Source organism: Pezoporus flaviventris, unplaced genomic scaffold (genome assembly GCF_033815535.1).
Source record: "Pezoporus flaviventris isolate CSIRO_AGI_PZ_B2104156 unplaced genomic scaffold, CSIRO_AGI_Pfla_v1 ptg000016l, whole genome shotgun sequence".
NCBI classification, from domain to species: domain Eukaryota; kingdom Metazoa; phylum Chordata; class Aves; order Psittaciformes; family Psittacidae; genus Pezoporus; species Pezoporus flaviventris.
Window position 1 is genome coordinate 10,295,797 of NW_026892564.1, and position 25,060 is coordinate 10,320,856.

At 38.1% G+C, this 25,060-nt stretch overlaps 1 protein-coding gene across 9 annotated transcripts in view; it reads left to right on the top strand.

Moving 5' to 3' along the window:
* KCNC2 (potassium voltage-gated channel subfamily C member 2) overlaps positions 1-22,071 on the top strand; it is a 105,016-nt gene extending 82,945 nt beyond the window's left edge. For 2 of the 9 annotated variants that reach the window (XM_061454770.1, XM_061454771.1), the window contains exons 3-6: positions 11,612-12,542; positions 14,928-15,095; positions 18,959-19,879; positions 20,946-20,999. In XM_061454770.1, the coding sequence (XP_061310754.1) occupies positions 11,612-12,542; positions 14,928-15,095; positions 18,959-19,095 (1,236 nt within the window). In that variant the 3' untranslated portion in view covers positions 19,096-19,879; positions 20,946-20,999. Of the gene's footprint in view, positions 1-11,611; positions 12,543-12,869; positions 13,425-14,927; positions 15,096-18,958; positions 19,880-20,945 lie in introns of those variants that run through there. The other 7 variants (XM_061454779.1, XM_061454775.1, XM_061454772.1 and 4 more) reach the window with 7 other exon arrangements.
* Positions 22,072-25,060: the final 2,989 nt, after the last annotated feature.

Sequence of the window (25,060 nt, forward strand, 5' to 3'; positions counted from 1 at the left end):
CAGCTAAGCCTAGCTGACTACTGTTTCAATGAATAATTCACTGTCTCTAAATTTAGCTTTGATCTATGTGATTGTGTTGTGAGCTTGGAACATATTCACATACATCACACACAGGAGCTTTAACAGCCTTACCCTTCCCCCTCTCGTAAAAACACCCTTCTGACCTCGAGCTCTTCTCCAGGTGCATCACTCTTTCAGCTGTATCAGTGTTTGGGTACGCAGTTCATCAGTTTAGATATCTCAAACATTATGATTTTTTTAAATCTTAGAAGACTTTAAAGAGGCTCCTGTGAGATCATGGAGGGATTCCAAGGACACACTCTTGTCTGGCCTAGGAGAAATTTAAAGCTGAGATACTGCTTTTATTTTATAGACCATCCAGTGATTTAACTATAGAAAGGCATAAATCTTCCTCTGAAGAGGAACTGTTTTAATTTTATTAGATAGTAGATTTGTTTAATTAAGTTCAGCATTTATTCTGTGTTCCCTTCTACTTTCCTGGAATCTAGCTCGTGTGGGAGGAAGTCTTCAGCCTGAAAGTAAGGCCAGGTTTGGAGGAAGAAATAATATCTTTCATCAGATCATTTGGAAAAAGCAGATGAGTTTACGGAAACACGTGCTCTTCAAATTCAAATATGAAAGTCACATAAATGACACAGGGAGAGTACACTGGCATAAAAATCCTGATGAGGTTGTGAATGGAAGCAGAAAAGGTATATGAGAGTGGCTGAGCCAGGAGCCCATGATGTGGTATCAGTGCTGGAGCAGAAGGAAGATGAAGTTGCTTTGGGAGATGGGAAACAAGAAGGTGGTTGTGATTTATGTCAGAGAAGAAGGGCTTGAAGATCCTCCAGAAACATGAATAGAGGTAGAAAGATACAGAGATTGAGACCAGGAGGAGAAGAGGGTTGGCTGAGCAAACAGCCTGCGACAGAGCCAGGGTAGCATGTGAAGTGCAGGCTGAGGCTGGAGGAAGACTCGGAGGGGAGGTGCATCAGTTCTCAGAGCAAGCTGCATATGAAAATAAGGAGTGATTTGAAATACAGGACATGGATATAGAAATAAGGCAAGGAGTTGCTGAGAAGAGAGAAGGAAAGTCTGTGATCCACTGGTAAACCTGAGAGTAGAGCTGCTTTGAAAGAGGGAGTGAGGGACAGGGAAGAGACAATAACAGTGCAGTGGCACTGTAGAGTCTAAAATGCAGAGAAGACCAAACTATGGACACATGGGGAAATGAATTGTACTCCCTAGATGTTTTTCATGTCAGAACCAGGGAGCTTGAGACTTTGCTATTGCAAATGGCAGAGGAGTTTTATCTACTGGATTGCAACTGTGACAATTCTCATTAGAAGCCATAGGATGCAGTTTCTGGATTCATAATTTGCTTTTATTCAACTTAGATTACTCCACAAAACCTGCTGCCTTGGAAGTTCATTATTAAGGCTAGCACACCAACCAGCTAAGAATTAGGTAATGTCATAGTCTCGGTAGCCTATTCATTAGGCTACAGGTAGTAAACACCTACACCACCACCATCATCTGTGGTGTAAGTATGAAAAATTCAACCAATACTCCTTAATTAGTTTAAGTATAAGTAAGAAAGAGCTTTAAGTCAAATGAGGCCTGGTAATAAGCTGTTTAAAGGCCCAACATACACTTTTGAGTGTCTTGGAAATGACTTCATCCCTTCAATTTTTTAGGAGTAGTTCAGCAATTTGTATTCCAGCAGTTTCAATAGAAGTCTTATTATGTTGTACAGGAAAGGCACAAGTCTGGAAAACTTGTAAATAATTCTAGTATGTTTTGATTAGATTTGGGATGACAAATGTTATATGGTTTGGTTATGAAGCTTCTCTGGTGATAGCGAAGATGAGCCCTATTACAAATCTTAATGGCTGTTGAGCTTCAAAATCTTAAAGTTTTCTAAATTCACTGAAGCATAATTTTGAATTAGGCCATCAGGCTTGTTTTGAGTGAGAGAAAAAGTAGACATAAATGAGCCTGAGTGCTTAAGTGAGACAGAGATGATAGGGCTGAAAATGTTTCTGTAATTTTAATGGACATGAGATTTATGTACTAGGCAAACTACATTATAATAGAATTTTCATGAATTTGTCTTCTTAAGAATTTCTCTCTTTTCTCCATTTTTCTGCATGGGTGTGAAAGTCTATTAATAATAAATAGTATTATACTGAATATTTTCTTTCCAATTTTGACCCATTGAGCCAAATGAAACCTTATCATGATAAATCAAGTACAGAAAGAAAGATGCTGCCTATACAGTACTTTAAATTGCCAGGTCCCAGAGCCTAATCTCTGCTGAAATCATGTGAACAGCAGCTAGTCTAGGGAAGGGAAACAAGGCATACTGAGTGGCTAATTCAACTCAGCATGTAAATTTGGGACCTTCAAAATCTGCCATCTCCAGCCCTTTTGGAGAATTTTAGTTTATTTCAGAAGATGCTGCTTTAGTAATAAGAATCCTCTGAATGTCTGATGCCAGACCCAGAATATGGACTGAGAAGTTCTCTTTTTCTCACCTTTGCGTTCACTCCAGGAAGAACATCCATTGCATTTTTGCAGCTGCTAGAAGTGTTTTGCCTGTCTGATTGATAGCAATGTTTAATGAATGAGTGGCAGTGCTTTGCTTATCAGGTCACGTAACCATGCCGACCTTTTCAATAAGGCAAGGTCGAAGACAGCTTTGCTGATGCCTTAAAAAAAAAAAAAAAAGGATTGTTAGAATATAAATGCCAAGTCTAGTTAAAAAAAAATCAGCACAGCTGGCTGTAAAACCTAAAACACTGCTGCAATAGTTACAGCTCGGAAAGATCGCAAGGGAAACAAGCTTGATGAATTCAAGTGGATGGGAAATAGAAGCTTCTGGAGGCAGCATAATTGCTTTTCAAGCAGTTCTGCTGAGTCTTCAGGAGGGTAAACCAGAATGTTATATATGTTCTGTGTCCCCATGACATGTTTGACTTGGCTGCTCAATGGGACAACAAAGTGAGATAGTTTTGATTTGCTGATGGGAAACAGCACTGGTCATTTAGGAAATTAGTAATTCTCTTGGGTGTGAGGCAGCCAGGGGTGGTGTACAAGAGAATGTCCTGGACAGCAGGTCAGGCCTGTCCTGTGGACTCCTACTGCATGAAGTATGCACACCCCTTCCCACTGAAACTTCTTTCCAGCTGCTCAGCAGAGGAAAAGTTTTCCATGCTGAGCAGCAGAACATGTCTATATCAGGGGAAGTTGGTAAATCAGTTTTGAATCCTTTGGGAAATATACATCACAAATGCAATTAAAATACAGCATAATTTGTAACTGGTTTTCTTTATGAACTGCTTTAAAATGATGTAAGATTTGTTGAGTCAGATGCAGGTATGTATCTGGGTCAAACTGGTGTCAGACTGCTGATTTACCTGACAGCTGAGTTAGAGTGTCTTAATTGTGGACCTGAATTTCTGGGTATGAAAAGAGGCATTTGTAGCCTTATCGTTTGTGCTCCAGCTCATAATGAAAGACAACTGCTTTGTAATATTGTAATAAATGAGAAAAGAATGAGCAAGCGTGAGTACATTTGTGTTCCCACTACTGCATGCAGATGGTAGCCAGTCTGATCTGTAAATACTCCTGCACTATAAATCTATGAATAGTTTTTACTTATAAGCTGTTCTTAAATAAAAGTATATTGATATATGGATTTTTTCATTCAAATATGACTATGTGTAGAATTATAGTAGCAGAATGTTAAGTGTTAAATTGAAAGCCAGATGATCTTAGCAGGAGAGAGTACAAATGAGGAAGAACTGTGCTGGGGATTTGAAAAAAGTAGACTTACCTTTGACAGGACGAAAAAGAAAATATTGGCAAGAACTCTACCAACTGTGGCTTGATGTTGGTTGAGATATCGTAATAGCCAGAGTTTCCCAATTAGGATGCTAAAGTTGGGCTGTTGAATCTTTATGCAGACATTTAAAAGCCAGTTTAATGCTGACATTCCACCTTAGCCCCCAGAAGGAGGATGAGTTATAAATTCTGAGAGACATTAAATGGGATTTAGTGCCTGATACTTCATGTATCATGTTTTTGGTTTTCCCTTGAAGATTTATTTAAAATGCTGTGTCTGTATCCATTCCTTAATCTCTGGAGAGTGATAATGTGAGAGATTATGATTTATGACTGATGAAGCAAACTGAGAATATATTTGCCTTGAGTTTATATTTTAAATGCCAGTAGTTTGGTTAGTAGATGCTCATGGTATTTGGTATCTTACTCAGTATACCCAGATGCAATGATCTGAAAATGCATCACACCATAAAAACATATGCAGCTTTTCCTTTTTTTGTTGTGTATGTGTGTGTAAAATGTTAATTTTCCAAGGAGAGCTTATAGCTAAGGAAGAACAGCAACTTTGAGAGAAATATTGTTGTGAAGAGACTAATGATCTCTTTGGTGAGATGTTGGGTTTGGGTAAAATGAGCATTAATATTTAAATTTCATCCCACAGAAAATTAAATTATGCAGTTAAGGTCATGACAAGAGCTCATTCTAAAATCACATTATGATTTTAGCAGTTTCCTGTTATCCAGATGAAAGATAAGGAGAGGGGAAAAAAATCTATCGTGTTAAAATCAGGAATGAGAACAATCTGTCAAATCTAAACCCAGAGACAACTCTTTTTAAAGCTGGAAGTGGTATATAATTCTGTGATTTCATTCCAATGTCAGTTGCTACTCATTAGAGTGAAGCATGCCATTTACTTTACAAATGCAGTTTCTTTTTCTGCTTAAGTAACATCCATAGATGAGTCGTATTTTCATTGAACACCCAAATCCTTCAAATTTATTGGAATTTTTATGGGATTTCTCTTTTTAAGACTTTGATTTTATATGACTAAGCAGCTATAAAACTAGATTAAAAAATTTGCATCACAAGTTAGTCGTGACTGATTGGAAACAGTATGTGACGTTGGCTTTGTTCCCTGTTTGACTGTGTCTTACACTTACAGAACTAGGAGGATTTCACAAAGTAACTGGGGTTTGAATTCCTGGAAGACCAAAAAAGGCTTGTGGAGAATATTAAGGGGCAAATACATGAAAGATTTATGGGGACAAAGCCTTTTCTTTCCTGAGCCTCGAGAGAAAAAATATTAAAATGTCAATATCAGATCATAAAGTTCATGATAGGAATATTTAATTTCAGTATAGCCACTTATAGCTGTCTATACTAAGAAACAGTGTATTCTTAGGGTACATATGGAGAAAAATTTGCAAAATACAGTTTTATAATGAATATATCTGACTAAATTTTTGTAGTCAATGCAATTAGATGAGCTTGATGCATAGATTAGCTTCTTTCTTGTGGTCAGAGGGTTAGTAGAAGGAAGAAACTGAATCAGTTAATTTTTTCAAATGGTTTATATCATACTCTGAGCTATGAAACAAAGAGGCTTAAACTGACAGATATGAACAGACATCACTGGAAATAATTTTTAAATCTCCACAGTATAGACATCTTTTTTTTCTTTATTTTACAAAATTAGCATGATGTTTTTAAAAAAAAGCTGCCTTCCTTTTATTTTGTTATCCAGCAGAAAAGTTACTCCATTTTGAGTGTTGCCATTAGCATGAATGGTCTGGTGGGAAAGCAAAGAACTCAGCTATGGAAACTCCCCCATTCTTGTTTTGGTCAGGAAAAGCTAAGGCGTTCCATAAACTCTTATCTTTAGCAACAAAAGCAGGATTTTGGTTTCAGTCGTGAGGAAGCCCATCAAAGCTGGTTTGTTTAAGAAATAAAATGCAGTTTCTTTTCTGTGACAGTCTTTTTAGTCTACTAAGTATGATGGGGAGGATTATTGTTTTTTTTTTAAATTGTTTTAAATTCCAGCAAGATGCATTTATCAAATCTAGTAATGTGCCTGTGAAGATACTTATTTAAAGCAGCATTGTCACCTGTTTTCTTCAAAGGCAATTCTGTACCTGCATTAGAGAATATTAAATGTTGTATTTCCAAGGGCTTATTAAATATTCAGTACTTTTCTTTTTCTATAGTCAAGCATATCAAGGGCAAGCCTTCTAAGTCCTGGAATGAAACACAAATGAACTGACACAACCATAAAAGCTGCTATTGAATACTCACATTAAAAAATATACTTTACACAGTGTGGAGAGTTTAAGGAGGAGGTGCTGAGATGCAACCTCAGAACCAATTGTATCCAGATGGTATACAGAGTCTTTCTGGGAAAATACTTAAATATTGTGAGAAACTTTATTCAAAAGTTAACTATGAAACAAGAAATAAGGGTGACTGACTACCAATAATTACCTGTGCATTAACTGCTTCATTGACTATAACCTGTTCATCTTTGAATACTAAAGAATATGTAGCTATAACCTCTTTTAAGGGTGCAGGATGGACATACAAAGCATAGCTTGAATATGGAGTAATAGTAGTCTGATTTTATGAATAACACACCTGAGTGTGAGGACCAGTTTCTAGCTCTGCTGCTGTTTTATTTGGGTTTGCATTGGAAAGGAAACTTGGATGCGGATTAGACGTGAGCCACAGCGTACTCTGACCAGGTGCCTTTTCCTACTGTGAAACACAGACATGACCTACAAGACTGTTGTCAGGTCATTTGCAGCCACGATTCTTAAGTGACCTTAATTTCTTCAAGGCACTTCAGGAGGTATGTGCAAGTTAAAGCAGGACACTGGATGCACAGAAATTGTTATAATCCACAGACTGCTCAATTTGCAATCCAAGAATTGGTTCTCAGTTTTGAAATTACCTTCAACTCTGAGCAGCTCTGTTCCCAGTGGGACACTGAGTTCAAATAGTAATCATAAAGTTTTTTACTTCCAACAAATTATATGGAGACATTTGATGCTCACTTTAGATTTATGTGCTTCATTAAAAATCAAGTTGTAGATGATTAATCCACTGGTTGTGAACATTAGTAAGACTCAGCAACAGAGCTCGGCTGATGATCCCATCAACTAGAGAAGCTGGCAGCTGGAATCTGTACCAGTGTTATCTGAAATGTGATGCCAATACACATGGACAAAACTGGGTGTATGCTGCTGTCAAAATGTGAAAAAAGAGAATCAGTAACCTACTGAGAGTTTTAACTACTTAAAGAGAAATGTTCTGCATGCTGTGTATTACATACTGAACATTTCTGAAACTTTTAACTGCCCACTTCTGGCAAAACCAGGCACAACTTTTTATTAATGTCATTTGTATTAATTTCAATTTTGAAAAAGGCTGATTTGGTGGCCCTGGAGTGTCTGTACAACCATTTTCTCATTTAGAAAAGTGTTGTCCCTCAGGGGGAAAAAAAAGAAGAACCTAAATGAAGAAAGATAATTTTTCTCATCCATTGGAAAAAACATGAAACAGGTATTTAAAAAAAAAACCAAACTTTTAAGAAATGAGAGAAGGACTGTGATTATTTGGATATTATTCGGAAATTTTTCTTCAACTTTTTTTCCAGATAGTTTCAAGACATGTGCTTGGGCCACAATCTTTAGTTTAAAAAAGGGTGTCAATGAAACTGTTTGGCTGTATACCAAGGCTGAATTTGTGTTGTAGGAAGTTAAAACCTAAGTTTCCAGAACTTCTCACAGTGAAATGCTGCTTCAAACAGCAAATGGTCTCCTTGCCGTGACTTTTCCAAAATGATGGTCAGGCTAAGTCCTTTTAGATTAGGGTGCTTCATAAAACCAAACCAAAATCCCCAGAAAGTTGTGTGTGGTACCCCACATATTGTGGACATTAACAAGACTGAGGAACAGAAGTTGGTTGGTCACATCCAACTGACAATCTGTGAGTTTGAATCTGAATTGACTTCATCTAAAATGTGGTGCTTGCCCACATGAACAAAAATGGATGTGTTTTTAAAGGCTCATTACCCTCAGAGAAGGTGGAATTAGGATGAAGCAGAAGGAAAGCATAAAGTGAGGCTAGCACATGACTTCATTTAATTTCTGTCATTACAAGTCTTAACAAAAAATATGGTAGAGTCTTTTCAACACATTGCCTGGTATTATGTAATATAATACTAAGGAAGTATCTTTGTTAACGTAAGTCTCTAAGCAATTTCCTTTGATAAAATATTCCTTCTTGCATTGACCACTGCATTTTCTTCCTGCATGTTCTCTGAACCCTCTGACTACTGTGATAACATTGTAGGTCTTGTGTATGAGGTTTCATCGTGTTAGGTCCTGTGCGAATTCTGTCCAGAATGTTCTGATCCAAGGAGTTTACAGCTTAAAGCAAAATGCAGCAAAAGATAATTTTTTTCCGTGTGCATCTCTTTGCTGAAAGCCAGTGAAGCATGTGCTATTCTGTGCATGGTCAAATGTATTCATCTCATTGTTTTACATTGCTATGAATGGAAATTGCAGAACTATCAAGAAATCTATCCCCAGATTAACAGTTTTTTCTTGCCTTTGTTCTAACCTCTGAAAGATGATTGCCTTTAGGATAACAAAGTGGGATACTCAGCAGATTTTGGAAATGATTGAATGTCTTTTTTCTTTAGGGATAATAAAGCGCTGTCGAATGTAGGTAAAAATTTTGATCTGCTTTGCCAAGTGCACTGTGGCCTTTCACAGCATCAATGTTGAGCAAAACAGTGATAAACAGCTTGTCAGGCAGTTCTATCTGTAGTTAATCCCTTGGTCTTTGGCATTTTTTTTAGAAAGGATCTGAACCAGAATGGACTCTCTTTCTGAAATACAGCCCGGAAGCAGGTGCTAATTATTTACATACTATTAGATTCAGTGCATAGTTGAATGCACAGTTAGCCCTTGATATATCTGAGTTGTTGGTAAATTTTAGTTTGGCAAGGTTTACTGTAATTCTCTGTGCTTTTCAGGCTAAAAATATTCACAGTTTGAAATCGCCAAAGTGTTACTGTTAAAGAGGTTGCCCAATATTTTATCTTTTAAAAGTTCCCACCCAGGTTGCAAACTATTTAGCTTTAGTGATTTTTAACCTCCCCAAACTTATTTATTTTTTCCCTCCTTCACTGCATAGAAAGATGCTGGAGGATGCTCAAGGAGTCTCCCAAGGGTCATTCTTAGCCCACCGGTTGCTTAGAGTCTGGTAAATTCTCTCTGTGTTGTGGAGAGGTTTTGCAGAGATTTGCTGAGATTAATTCACTTGGGTTATATAAATCTGGTTGTATTTGCTGACTCTAGTTGTTTCACACAAGACTGAGGGTTTTTCATGAGTGTTGGTGTCAGGTGCCAGGAGCAAATGAGCTGTGAATGTGCATCAGTTTTGTAGTTAGTGCAAAGGCAGAAAAGCCTGTTTGGTAAAAATCAGCCAGACAATGTCAGATTGTTTGCTAGGCTTGTCAGGAGAAGTTCAGACTGGATGATAAGTGTTCAGTTCAGTCCCTGAGTCAGTCCTTTCTGAAAGATAACAGATTTAGAGCATTTGTAATGGAGGGGCCTGGTGTAATACTTTGTTTCATTGATTGTGGAAAGGAAGCCATAAACAAACTGCAAATCTCTGATATAGGTAGATATATGGGGGTTTGATAGATATATGAGTCCAAATGTAATAAATTTGCCAGGCCTGCATTGCAAATTTAAATTTGTTTCTTGGAATAAAAGCAATTCTCTCTGCTGTTGTAGAGACAACATTTTGTTGTTGAACTAATAGTCTGTGTTAGAAAAATGCAACCATTCAGTATTGCACCAGCCCAAATGAACTCCTGTGGCAGATAACACTAAATCTGAGAGCTGAATTCAGTGACTGATACCCAATGTACACCAAATAGGTTTTGCCTCAGTGTTGCAGACTGGATTAGAGTAACATTAATAGAGGCATTCTTGCTTATGGGTGCTGTTCTGTCTGCCTTGTAACTAAAATATTTTATTGAGATCTAAGATTTTGGTGTGGTAACATGCCAGCATCCTGCTGCCATGTTTTCTCTTGCCAGTAACACCAGAACCCATACTATAAGCTTCTCTTTCCAGTAGAGTGGTAGTAGGGAATATACTTTTTTCTACTAGCTTGGCTTCTTTAAGGTATTTAGTTTAAAGCTGGGAATTAATGGATTAAGAGAGCGATACCCTGAGTGATATTTAAGTATTATTAAGGGAAGCATAAACCACATTAAGTTTATTGACTATAATAAACAATATTAAGAAGGATGAAGAGCCTGCCTCAACCTCTGCTATTCCTAGCTTATGTTTTTGTTTTACTAGCAAGTAAAAATTTAAAACTGCAAGAATCCAAAGCCAAAACAGTTAGTAATTTGCTGCTGTTTTGAAAGAAATGTGGGTTTTTCTTTATGCAACGGTAAAATTTCATTATATGAAATTCAACATATGAGGAAGTACATAGACAATAGATATTTTTAAAAACCTATTTAGTCATCTTTTTTTTTTTTCTCTTTGGACCCCTAACACCTTCTAAAATTTGCAAGTCTTCAGAGTTTTTTCCATGACAATACTGGCTATAAGATGTCTATTAAGCTGAAAATCCAGAATGATAAACACATTGGTAACATGTTATAAATCCTTGCTCAGGGAGGGATTTAAACACATCATCTATTCATGTACCACACCATTGCTATGGTAGTGCTAATACAGTGATAATGTATTGTCACTTAAAAGAAGTTGACCATTGTAGCAAAGGATCAACTGCCCTCAAAGCACTTTTTAATTTGATAAGTTTTACTGGGTGTATGAATGTTTATTACCCCTAGCTGTTTGTCTCAGTGTTAATTTTTATGAGATCCTGTCCTGGACATTCTCTTTTCTTCAATGCATGACTGTAATGACTGAGTTGAAGATCAGACTGTAAATGATTTTAAGTCCTTAACAATCCTGTGTGAGGACTGTCTCCAGGTTATTTAACTGTGTTTTATCTATTCATGGGCCCCTATAGAACTGAATTTGTATTTCCCAGTTTGTTCAGATTGTCCTGGCTTTGTAACTTTGATAGCAGGATTGTGGATCCTAACATCCTGGCAAAGCTCTGGCACTGCAATAAGAGAGGTTCTTCTAGGTTTACTCATAGTCCTGCCTAAGAGTACAAACAGTGGATGACTGTGAACATAACAGGCTGTGCAACCAACTCGGCCTGTAACACAGAAGTCATTTTCTGTCAGTAAACTTCCTGCACTTGTGATTCATTGAAAATCCAAAGGCAGCATGGTGTTTGGATCAGTCCCTAGGACCCTCTGAGATACCCTTCAGGCCAGGTGTGAATTTCTGAACCATAATCTCAAGGCCATTAGGTACAACCCCATTTTCCACTATGTAAGCGCTGGACAGCCTTAAATCTTGCTGTGGTTGGTGTCTATGGGGGCTAGTTTTAAGGCACCTTGACAACTGAATGTAATTAGTACAGATTAAAGAATTTGTTTCCACTTTATGAATCACCAAGACTTTTTGTTCTCCAAGATTAGATGTGAGAACTGTCTGCTGCACTCCACTGGCCTAGATGCAAAGTTTTATTCATATGAATTGAATCACTTGGGGATGAATAAGTAAAAGATGCACTGATTTATAATAATCGCTGACACTGTTAGTATTAATGAGAAGAGCTGTGTGGTTCTTATGTCTCTTCCCTCTTTTCGTTTCAGTTCATCGCCTTTGCCTCTTTATTCTTCATCTTAGTTTCAATCACAACCTTTTGCCTGGAAACACATGAGGCTTTCAATACTATTATAAACAAAACTGAGCTGGTCACCAATGGAACAGAAACTGTGCTACAGTATGAAATCGAGACAGATCCTGCCCTGACGTATGTGGAAGGAGTCTGTGTGGTATGGTTTACATTTGAATTTTTAGTACGTGTTATTTTTTCCCCAAACAAACTTGAATTCATCAAAAACCTCCTGAATATCATTGACTTTGTGGCCATCCTGCCCTTCTACCTAGAAGTAGGTCTGAGCGGGCTCTCCTCCAAAGCTGCTAAGGACGTGCTTGGTTTCCTCAGGGTGGTAAGGTTCGTGAGGATCCTTCGAATCTTCAAGCTCACCCGGCACTTTGTGGGCCTCAGGGTGCTGGGGCACACACTGCGAGCCAGCACCAATGAATTTTTGCTGCTGATAATATTCCTGGCGCTTGGTGTTTTGATATTTGCCACCATGATCTACTACGCAGAGCGGGTGGGAGCCCAGCCTAATGACCCATCAGCGAGTGAGCACACACAGTTCAAGAATATCCCTATTGGCTTCTGGTGGGCTGTGGTCACCATGACCACACTGGGATATGGGGATATGTATCCACGGACTTGGTCAGGCATGCTGGTGGGAGCCCTGTGTGCTCTGGCGGGGGTGCTCACCATAGCCATGCCGGTGCCTGTGATAGTTAACAATTTTGGGATGTACTACTCCCTGGCCATGGCAAAGCAGAAACTGCCAAGGAAGCGGAAGAAGCACATCCCTCCTGCTCCTCAAGCCAGCTCGCCCACCTTCTGCAAGACAGACTTGAACATGGCCTGCAATAGCACACAGGGTGACATCTGCCTGGGCAAGGACAACCAGCTGATGGAGCACAACAGATCATCAGGTAGGACCCCACTGGAAATGCATGTCCTCTGAAAACACTTTATAGACCAGTACGTTTGGTAGGGGTCAGAAAGCAGCTAGTCTTTCTGCCAGGAGAAGACGTAGCTCCCACCCTTCTCCCCTCCAGTGTTTGCGTGTGTCAGTCTCATAGAGGATAAAATAGGTATAGTGATGTTCCCAAACCTCTATGTAGCTGGTCTATACAGTTTTGCTTGCTCTGTTGAGAATGCTTTCCTGCTGATGATATCAACCTTTTTTTTTGCCCGTTGTTTGTTGCGTTGTATGGATGTTTCTTGTTTTTTCTGCATGACTGTGACTATCTGAGCAGCCACCGTGTCCCACCCTGTTGGACTCCATGGTGTTTTGCCTCAGTGTCTGTCTCTTGTGTCAGCTTTGCCCGTGCCACATCGTGGCCTGTTAAGCAAGATCCTACAAAGAAGCAGTCATTTAAAAGGAGCAGGTGCTTTACATCAAAAGCCCAGCACTCAAAGGAAATAAGAAGAAATTATATTTCTAGCTTTCTTTCCATTTGGCATTCCGCTTCCCTGGCTAGATAAATCTCCTTCATCTGTATTAGATGAGACATTGCATGATATTTACTATTAATTGAATGATAATAGTACAGCTGATGTAAAGTTTGTCAAGAAAAATGAAAATGACATCCCCTAGCAACATCATCATCATTATTAGTGTTGATGTTTATGATTTATAGTATCTTATTTGTTAGAGTTCCAAATGATGGATAAGGAGTATTTTGTGCTAATCACATAATTATAAAAATGCATATCAAATGATAGCTTCTTCCCCTATATTCTATATCTCTTCAAATTGGAGTCAATTTTATCTCTCAGTGTATTTGAAACAAATTTTTTAGCGGCAAGGATTTTTTGTTTGGTTTTGAATGTATTTATTCTTAAACCAAGAACAGTCTGATTACAAAGCTCACATACCAGTCAGTAGACTAATGTTGGAAAGCTACTAAAGAATAATAGAGCAAAACCCCTGTCTGGTGTCATTCAGTAATTGAAATTTAATTTTTAAAAAGTATAGAGTCTGGAAAATCAGTCTTTGAACAATATCTATCTTTGGTCTGTTGCTCTGTTACTGAATAGCATTTATGTTCAAAGAAGCTGGGTTTCAGTCTCCAAGTGAGTGTATGCAGACAAAGTTAACACAGCTTTTTGAGCATCCTAAATATATTTAAGAGGATGGAAACTCCTGAAAGGACTCACACTGTGGGTGGAATATAGTTAGTTTTACAGTGCTTTGAGTGATACACACTTTCAGATATCTTCAAAGTGTTAATAATAACAGCTTTTTCATGCCTTCAGGTCTCACTAAAGGTATTCTGGCATGGAGAAGGCTCAGTGTGATTAGAGCAAAGAGACACTTTTGTGTGTCTGCAGCTTTATTTACAAGGTGTTATAATCCTTGAAGTTAGTGAGGAAGCAGATATGCAAAAAGGAGCCATTTTAAAGTGCTGACTTTCTCTTCCGTAGTGCCACCATTCACATCATGCACTGTAGCTTTATTTCTGGTAAAGCTATTAGCATCACTAGGAATTCTGTGCAAAACTTCAAGGCTTTTGAAGTTTGCATTACCAGTTCAGAAAAACACTTGCTCAGGTTTAAATGCAAAGCTAAAGCTAAAGTCAGTAACTTGCCATTATCTGTTACGTGCTGTTCTGAGCAGAGAATTTTTCATTGAAGTGAGGCCTGAATCTGAAATAGTAGATCATTTTTAAAGACAGTCCTTTGGGAGTGCCAAATCAGGAGAGGTAAGAGTTTACTGTTTGACAAAATAAACTAGAGACCAAAGACAGCATTTAATGTTGGGTGCTTATGGTGACAAGCAGTGCAAGTCTGAGAAGTATAGAAATGAAAACTAACTGTGTTATTCAACAGGTTTTAGTGCTAAATGTTGAAAATTTAACCCTCCTGGGGAGCGGTTGTCTTTTAAACTACAATAAGCAACATCTAAGGAGAAATTACTAACATGACCTCTTGTTTAGCAAAAAATGATAGCCAGTATAGTAAATACTTGTTTGAAATATCCAAGTCTGACTGTATCCTGAAAAGTTGCAGTACATAATAGGCAACCAACTGAGCCTTGATCTGATTATTTCTTATTTCATGTTAGTTTAATATAACTTTATATGAGCTTTAAAAGAACAGGGAAGTCAAAAGATCATTGCTCTTGAATAGAAAATATACTCTTTGCCATTTTGTACTGATTAATGGTGAATTGCAATCTTGTTTTCTTCTAATGATTTACCTTATAACTATTTTTTGAGTGATGGGAATATCCAGCATTCAGCATAAGCTCTTTGTGATGTCTCATTTCCTCATTCATTATTGTCTGTAAATGGGCATGGTGCTTTAACCAGTGTTATCAGGTGAAGACAGTGCAGGAAGTGAGCAACCACTCTCACCTGGTGAAAGGCTCCCTCCCATCAGACGCTCTAGTACAAGAGACAAAAACAGAAGAGGGGGAACATGTTTCCTACTGACAACAGGTGATTACACGTGTGCTACTGATGGAGGGATCAGGAAAGGTATGAACTTCTTTCATTAGATCATAAAAGGTTACTCAGCAATGTGCTTGTGAAAAGCAATCAGAGTAAAATGATGTGCACAATGCTCTAAAAGGAAAGATTGTGCTCACAGTGTATCTTTTTTCTTTATTCCTAGTCATTTTTTCCTGCTTTCCTTTTAGAAACACTCATCTCCTTTAGTCTTCATAAAATGTGCTTGATGTTGGACCCTCATTTCACTTGTCTTCATTTGTCTGTTATCTTTAATGGAAAAGCCTGCAATTCAGACCTTGTTCATTCAGCCACTCATCACTCAATGCCATGTGTCATGATAAAAGAAAAATTAATTATTTATTAATTTGGGTCTGCACTTAATAACTCATTAAAAATACAGCTGAATAAATTACACTTGAAAGGTTGAAATGTCAGAAGTAGGCAATGTTTTTGTTCTGAACACAACCAAGCATATAATAAGATGCTGTTTAGATTTGTTCAAAGACAAGTTTTGAGTTTATAGTGCCACAAAATGTTTCATCTTTGTAATACGCCACTGATGCTAAGAGGTAACTGTCGACCCCTGCCAGAATTCAACTACAGTAAACAATGCTTGATCTTGCAAGGTGCTAAAAATGCCTTTCTGGTTATTCAGCCTCTTCAATTCTCATTACTCACTGTTCAGTAGGATTGGGTTCCCCAGGCAGAGTTTGCAAAACCTTCTGTCCTTATATGCATCACCCATGTGACTGATGGTGTGGCTACAAACCTAATAACCTCAGAGCGTAACCTCAAAATCAGCAGTGCCAGTAAAAGTGTTGCAGTTTCCTTAGGTAAAAATTGCTTTGGTCTCTTGGCAAATTATATCATTCTGACAAGTTTCACATTCCTGAGTGCTTATGTGCAGTCATTCACCTCAGGGTTCATCTAGAGTAGCCATGTGGCCCTGGACAAATATTTACCGCTGAGATTTTTCTGCTGTCTCCCCATCCTGTTCCCTCCTCTTTTTTTTAACCATGCTTTATGTTCAGCAAACATAGCTGTCCTACCCAGCCATAGACCCTAGTGGACTTCTCTTGTATTATTCTGCAAATGCTCTTTTCATATTTCAAAAGCATGAGCTCAGTAGGTTAAACCTGTGAATCAGTATGCAGCCAGAGTTTAATGCGTATGGTATTTCTAAAGAGTATGATTGCCTCTATGCTCCTGTGGTTTACATATTCCCATATTTAATGCTTAGATTAAATGGGACTTTGTGGTAAACATGTTTTTGCACAGGTTTAGGATGCTTTACGCTGTGTGTAGGTCTTACATTGTAGTCTAAACAACTAGGATTATTTAAAATATCTCTAATAGTAAGAGTCCAGTCTTTGAGGAGGTCAGGAACTCCTGAAGTGTGCAGATTGCCATGGCATCTTGCAAGATAAGGTTCTTGACTTCTTTTAGGAATATTAGTATAAATGTTTTGAGTGCTGTTCACTTGACAGTAGATCATAAACAGATCTACTGTTTCTGATCAGAAATAACAGATCAGAAATAGTAAGTTACAACAACAGACAGAAATAATAAGTTACCAACCAGCTGCTAAAGAAATGGAACATAATATATAACAATAAAACCATGTAACATGTAACAATCATATAAATAATAATCATTTATTATATAACAATAAAACATATTTTATACTGGGATCACCTGAACATTTTAATTTCAAATTTTAGATTCAAGAGAAAATTGTTTCATAGCTTTTACTGGAAACATAGGGCTTGAGTTCAGAACTGACAGTTTCTCAATGAGAAATATGCTTTTTGACTGTCTCTGGTGGCTCCGATGATAACCTTAGTCTAGGCTGAAATATTTTAACCACTGGCTTTCAAGTTTATTTTATAGAGAGTAAAAAGGCTAGCTCGTGAGAAGAAACCATCTTCAAGCAACATCCTAATGATTTTGAATACTTGAATTTAATTCACACATCAAGTCTACCCTTCATTTGATTCCTTTTTTGCTTCTTGGTTGTGTTCAGTTATCATTTATTTTAAGCTTTTTTGCATTTTCACCTTATATCCATCTCTAAGATGACACTGATTTGGAGCTGATTCAAAGCCCACCAAAATACCTGGAAAGTACCATTTGGAATCATGCCTCTATTCATCTTGTGTATCTGGGTTTTATTTTTTAGGAGTTCCTGGTCATCTTTACCACCTTCCTGTATCAGTTCTTTGCTTTTATTGTTAGAAAAGTTGCAGGAAAAATATTTTTAAAGCATACTTTCCTACTTTCTGTGTAATGAAAGTCTACCTGACTATTTTGTTGTATACACTAGCATTGTGCTTCCCCTCGATTCTCCTTTCAGACATAATTCTAATCTGTGTAAATGCTGATAGAAACTCAGAAGCTGGAGGCTGTTTTTGGAATGTATCAGAAGGCTGTGAAGCATCACAGTCTAGCCTGCCCTTGCAATTTGGAGAGAGCACTGCAGAACACTTTACCAGACATGCGGTTATACATTTGCTTAAAGTATAGTTTTACAGTATGCAATTCTCACTGTATAAGAGATATGTTAATTGCCATTAGAGGAGAACATAAAATATGATTTTTGTTTTGGAGCTGCTAACAACTCTCTGCCTGGTAATGTCCAGTATGATGCTTAGCTGTATCATCATTGGCATTTTAGATGTGGGAAAAGTCTTAGTATTTCATTGAAAGCATTTTATTCCTGAATGTCTTAAACTGACAAATACTTAGATGCGTACTTCTCTTCAAGCAAATAGGTAGTGCCATTGAAATCAATGGGACTTATGCTTGCAGTGAAGCAGTATCCATGTACTTGAGTAGTGAGGTCCTGTCCAGCTCCATCTTCGTTGTATTTCCATGCTGGCATCGTCCTCCAGGACTGAGCCTTTTCTTCATAAGTGGATTGATTCAGGTGCTGTTGAAGATCCTTGAGTATGAAGATAGTGATGCAGTGAATAGCAGTGCTTTTCTGTCATTTTACAGAATAGCCTTTATGAGGTAAAAACAACCTATATGCAGCAAAAAGTAGATAGCTAGAACTCACGGTGTATTTGAACAGAAATCTCTGCAAGTGCAATGTTCTCTCCAAATTGTGAAGCATTATGTGGTTGCCTCATTTGATGCGTAATTATTTACTACTTACCTATGTGGACTAATATATTTATTTCATTTGAGTCAGTTGGAGAAGGAGCACAAATGTGGTGGTTTAAATTTGCCTATCAGGAGTCATTTACAAATATGTCAGACTCTGCTATCTTATTATACTTTAATATGCTATCTTATTATGCATTAGTATTAGACACAAAGTCTTAGGGTTAATATTTTGGAGGATGGAGTTGCTTTTGCATATTATCATTCAATCCTCTGCAGAAGTGATTTACACATACTGTATACAATTTGTCTGGGGTTTGTTTTCTTTATTTTTAAAGAAAAAATATACTTTATAAGGAATTGAGTTCATCAAAGATTATATAATTCTAACCATTTTTGTAGTCTGTCTTAATGGGGCTTTGATTATGCTTAGCCAGATAGATAGCTCATCCAATAACGCTGCTGGGATCCTTTACCCTGCATTCTATGCAACCCTGCTGAAGCCAACAGAGCAGCACTGAGTGCAAGATGGGGTGTGGGAGAGCAGGTCAGAGCTCTTGTGTAGCAGTCTGTTTAATTTTCTAGGAAAGAATAGCTGCATCAATTTGTAAACAATTTCATTTATTATTATCTTTTGGTAGTAATGCATCTCAGCATTGAGTTCTTTTGCAGGCAGATTCCCTGAGTCACAGATAGCTCCTTGGACTACATTACATTGTATTGTTTGTCTTTGTCTATTTTTTTTGGCTGAATTCGACTGATGTCTGTGCATTTTCTCATACAAGGCTATGAAAAATCTCGAAGCTTAAACAGCATAGCTGGCTTGACAGGCAATGCTCTGCGACTGTCTCCAGTAACATCACCCTACAGCTCACCTTGTCCTCTAAGGCGCTCTCGGTCTCCCATCCCTTCCATCTTGTAAAGCAGATGGCATCAATCGGCTACATAGTATTAATTCAGATATTGTTTACCACATAGTGGAAATAAATGTAGCGTTAACCATAGGCTCCACAAATATGGTATAGCTTCTGTATGATAATAATTGTCAGTAGTAAGAAATGCCACTTGGGTAGCTGAAGATTTTTATCTTGGCTTTTAAAGATTACCCAAGGTAGTGATTCTTCTTTTATCTACTACATGGTCCTGCTTTACTGTGGCAATAAAAGGACAGTTAGTGGATGCTGTTGGCCAGTATATTCAATAAATAAGCATATTTTCAGGGATAATTACTTAAAATAATGTGCTTCCAACTAATTATCAGTCACTCCATTGAACTTCCATTTCTTGTGACTCTAATCCATTCTGAAGATGTGTGCTGTGAAGGGTCTGCTCATTTGCATGGACCATCCTGTCTCCATCACCTGACAAGCAGTGTTGCTGACTGTGGAGACCACAGAGGGCTCTGGATGTATGTTCTCACATTGTACCATCCTGCTGAAATGAAAGCACTGATAAACTGGTCTGCATGTGGGATTGTTTTTCTTTGTTTAACCTTTTCCTTTATTTTTTAACAATCTACCTGTTTATAAATGGCTTTATTTTGTGATTAACTTACTTCGGTACTGGATTGCTGTATCAGAGTTCTGAATGTCTCCGGTTGTTTGCACACAGATAACTGCAAAGAGGTTGTCATTACTGGTTACACGCAAGCAGAAGCCAGATCTCTTTCTTAATGGCTTGGGGAAGGCACAAAACATGCAAGAAAGGTAAACGCCATCCAGACTTGCAATTTTAAGCTAGCAAGTGCTGCTTGGTACTGTAGTAATTTCTCTGCTCCAGGGTTCTTCAACCTTTTCAGAGGCTGAGTGCCAAGTAAAATTGAGAAGACTATTGGGGGTTCTTTTGTACTACTGTAAGAGGGGAGTAGTTCTCGAGTCAGATTTTTGACCAGACTTATACCTCTGGCTCATGAGCTTCAAAAATTTCTTCAGTCAGTCTTTTTTGAGGTGCTTTGTCCTATATGTTGTTTGTCTGTCTGTTTTACAACCTGTCTACTGTATTTTCCATCTGTCTCCATAAAGCACAGAGATACTGTTAAAATGCCCCCATCTTTTAAGGTTAACTAAGGACATTTTTCTCCTTTTCTCTTTTTGTTTTTTTTTTTAATTTTTTTTTTCCCCATGGACTATACTTATGTGTATAGACACAAATAAATATATATATTTTTCAAGTGCAAGTTAGTATTGTCTAGACTAACTCACGTGAGCACTCTGAAGATTTTTCCAGTGGGATTTAGTAGTGGCTTTACAGTACTGACCGTTTGCCTATTACATCAATCTTCCTTCTAGCAACCAGCATTCGTTACAGTTTTGAAACTGTATCTCCTATAGTGGCTTTTTCATTCAATATTAACCTCTGTTTATGCAACAGGACCAATGCAATGGCAGATTTGATGTTCTGGGCTGATGAGGAAAAAATACCCTAAACTATAGAGTTTTAGAACTATATGGGAAAGACCATAACAACCACAATCTTGAGAGATCCTTGAGATTGTTGAGTAGTACCTGATTGTCATGTTTTATTCTTTGCCAGAGAAAGAAATACAACTTATTGTTGAGCATATAACGTTCTGTATATAGCCTAGCCCAATAGCATGACCTGCATGTCAGAATTATTGTACAATAATGTATTTATCAGAATATACATTTCTGATATTTAGAGATGTACATTGATATAGTTTTGGTAAAATACTGTCAATAGAGAGATAATTGCAAACAGCTTTTAGCAAAAGAATTAATATAATATCTGGTGCTGCTGTTATATTAACTACAGTGTTGTACAGAATTTATCATGGATTTTTGACTGCTGAAAAAGGGACAATGGAATTTAGCCATACCAAGGACTGTACTGGAAAGAGACTGCTGCTGCTGAATGGGCCCTGATAAACAGCTCGCGCCTTGAGGAGATCACTGAGACTTACATGAGAAGTAGAGCTTGTTGAAGAAGATTAAAGACTGCTTGTAATTACTGCTGCCAGAGGAAGGGGTGACTAGTCACTGTTGATGAGTCAGCTGTAAATAAAACGTGTGTGCATGGAATATCAGTTTTTATCTATATCAAGGAAAGCTGAATTCAAGTCATCATTGCTAAGGCTCCATGCAAAGACCCACACCCCTGTTCCCACTTCCTGGTTCCTGCAGTAAGCTGTGCTGTGGATCATACAAAGACACACACTTAATAATGATAGTGATGTAAAGTACATCTGTCTTGACTTCTGTCATAATAATGGTATATTTTGCAGTGGTCACAAATATGAGCAGAATAGGTTTGCATAAGTCCTCAGTTTGCCATGACCTATATTTATATGACTTCTAGTGTACATGCCAAGTCTTAAGTTTACTTTTCACTTTGATAGCAGAAATGTGACTGCAGACAAACATCACTGACTTTGTTCACAGCACACAGTCTTTCATTGTTACCTCAAACTATAAGTATTATGAGAAATAAAAGTCTGGCAGCAAGTCTATTTTGGTTTTTTTTATTTTTTTCCTTTCAACTTCAGTGTTGCAAACCCAGCATCAATAAGTATAAAAGGTGTATTAAAATGATATCTTACAAATGTATATTTTACATACAAGAGATATTCTTTGATCAGTTATTTTCTGTGATTTTTGTGATAAATGGATCTAGTCTATTCTATGTTTATGATGAGGCATTGTAGTGCTACGATGTGGTAATTATGTTCTCTCCACCCTATTCAGTGCGAAATTCTCCAGAATCTGTTTTTGTCACCCTGGTGTCCCGATTGTAGGGACCTGTCCCAGTTGTGAAACTCTGTATCGTGGAACTTCTGTGAACATGTCAAGGTGCATGCACAATCCTGGTGGAAACCAGTGGAAATGTAATACCTGAATTGGAGAATAAAAGGCAAAAGACCTGGGGAGGAACTTGGAACATATCTCCTGAAGTGGCTCATGCTCTTTCTTTAGCTGTATCGGTCCCCTGCATGCCACTGGCCATCCCAATTCTCAAGCCAGTTACCTGGGGCGCATAAGGAGCTAATAAAAAAACTAGCATGAGCTGGCTACTAAAACAATTTAAAATCATCCTTCCTGTTAATGACCCCACACCTTGTGTGGAAGTTGTAATTTGGCTAGCTGTTATCATACTCATTAAAGTTTTACTGCATCCTGGTGTGAAGTCAACCTAAAAAGGAGGTGAGAAATGGCTGCCTACAACTTCTAATCCAATACTGTATTTGGGGCAATTAGTGAAAACCCTTAATAACTGACCAGAGTATCTGAGAGGGGTAAGGAAGGAAGTACAGCTGTACACATGATCTGAGAGGCTGTTACCACAGTGTTTTGGAAGAGGTGTTGGAATGTAAGAAAGATTCCAGAAAACTGGGTCAAGAGGTGTTCAAGTTTTGAAAATGTATTATAGTAACATGCCACAAAAGCTCAATGTGCTGATTTTGCCCAAAGGTTAGAAGTTGTCTATACTGTGACCTGTGAGCAGTACCTACATGAAGAAGACGTATAGTGAGAAGGCACACGGCCAACTCCAGTCACACAGGTGAGAGTTGTCTGGCTTTCCTCAGTGCTACATGGGGATGGTGAGGAGCCCCAGATGGGAGGCAGACAAGGTGGTACTTTTTGTTGGGCAAGACTGTAGAAAACATGGGCAGCCAGATGGTGTCTGACATTTTCTACTGCCTCAGGATGGTAAGGAGCTAGAGCCTGGGTAGACCTCCACTAACACAGAGTGTTAACCATGAGTCCAGAATATCCTCATTTCAGCTACTTATTTTTCCCCTAGAGAACCAAGCCCATGTGTAAATGCTCTCTTTTAAAACACATCTGGAGGACAAGCTGATGGTGAGCCTGTTAATTATTCGTGTGTCTTGGAGCTACAACCCAAACTTGACTGTTCTAAGAGGAAGAGGTGGTTTAACTACCAGCTGTCAAAGACTAGCCCTCTCCTGTTCTTCCCCATCCTCGGCCCAAGTTGGAGTGAAAATGCATTTTCATGGCGGGTAGGCCACCAAGATTTAACTTTCTCAGACTGAGGAAGGCTTTGAACCTAGACTTCACTATTTGAAGGTTGGGCAGCACATTTACATTTGTTTCCCCTTTTGGCCATAAAAATAAGTAGGTAAAGGACATCCTCACAATGCACAATGCAGAGATCTGTCTGAGCCCCCACGGGACTTCGGTCCTGCAGAAGCAAAACTACGTCTGGAGGAAGAGTTCTGGGTCAAGCAGGAAGGTGCTGTGTGAGTGTAGGTATTTTCAGAACCAAATACTCACCAAAGTGTGGTTGTAGACATTTCTGGGCTGCTTTAAGAGTCCAAAACCTTATATAATCCTTGTATAAGACTTGAAGGTTAGAAGTCAAAACTAGCTAAATAAGCAGTGGATTTAGAAGCAGTGCATCCATTAAGACAATTTACCAAAAAGACTGTTGCTTGTACACCCATTAAGGTTATAAAGTCAAAGTGTCAAAGATGAGCATCTTTCCGAAGGGTAAACTAAGTGCAACAGCAGGGTTGGTGCAGAGACCAAAAGCTGTGATGTATTGTGGAGAGAGCAGATTATAGAACCTTTGGGCTTTGAGCACAGTTATTGTCCTTCTGGAGCCTCATTCAGCACTGAGAAAACTTTGCTGTTCCAGAAAATTTTGAGGCACTGTACCACCACTGTTATAGGTATGTACTGTAAACTGGCACCAGAATTGCTAAGAAGCATGCAGCTAATGATAATTAGCATAATACTGTGTGTCAAGGAACTTTTTCATGTGTGAAAAGATTATTGTTCCTAAAAGTACCCTTACCAAAGGTCTGGATTAAATTAACACTGTTGAAAGGGAAGGAAATTTAAGGAAGCCTCTGTTCAAATGGGTTACTGACAACTAGAGGGGGAAGGGACCAATCTGACTTGACAGCATATTTAATGTGATTATATGAATTTTAAAAGTCATGAATGAATTAACTATATGAAAGAGGAAGGCATTTTATCATCAGAATAAATCATGCAGAAGTCAGATAAAGGAAATTGGGATGGAAAACTGCTACTAGAAAGAGAAAATGAATATATTAATATGCTGTATTACAAGCAGTGGCTTGAACGATTCCATAATAGAGCCTTTGAATACTGAGTAAGAAGAAATTACAAACCCCCAAATGTTTCTATGAGGATAAAGTTATCAGTAATATTAATATTTTTACAATACATTATTTTCCCCTTGGAAATACTTGTTATTTATTTAATTTTTAAAGAGATGGGTTATTTAATGGTGGTTTTAAAGTAGAATTGACTCATGAGCAAATGATGAGATGTTAGTGTTCGGTGTTAGTTACCTAGCTGGTGTGCCATTATCAGCACTTCCCTCCTGCTTAACCGAATATCTCTGGGATATGTTGAAATTGCAGAAGTGTCTGATTCCCAGCCCCAGAGATGGAGATCTGTCACATGCTGGCTCTGCAGGAATGCAGGGGTGAGCTCCAGCCAGATGTAGCACTGCTCTGCGGTGCCGTCTGTGGAAATACCCTGAGCCTGGTCTACATGTGGCTTCTCATTGCCTTCTGGCTTTCACCACCTTCTGCAACCTCATCCCCAAAACTCAGCATTGCATTTTTTTCTCACGAGTATGTTGGTGAGCAGCTGAAGATTTCAGATTCAGACTTTCACAGCTTCACATTCACAGATGGCAATATTCAAGTGTATTTAAAAAGATGAAATTGGAGGTGGACTCTTTTTGAAAATTTGGCATCAAAATGTAATGCATTCAGTGTAATATCTCCCATATTATTTGCAGGTGGAAGACTGGCGATCAGTTTAAGACCAGGGTCACAGCTAGGCTATACCAAAACTTCAGGATATGTTCATTTTATACTCTGCATCTGGTTAGAGTGTTGCTGCATTTTAATATCACATGAAGCTCTCAGT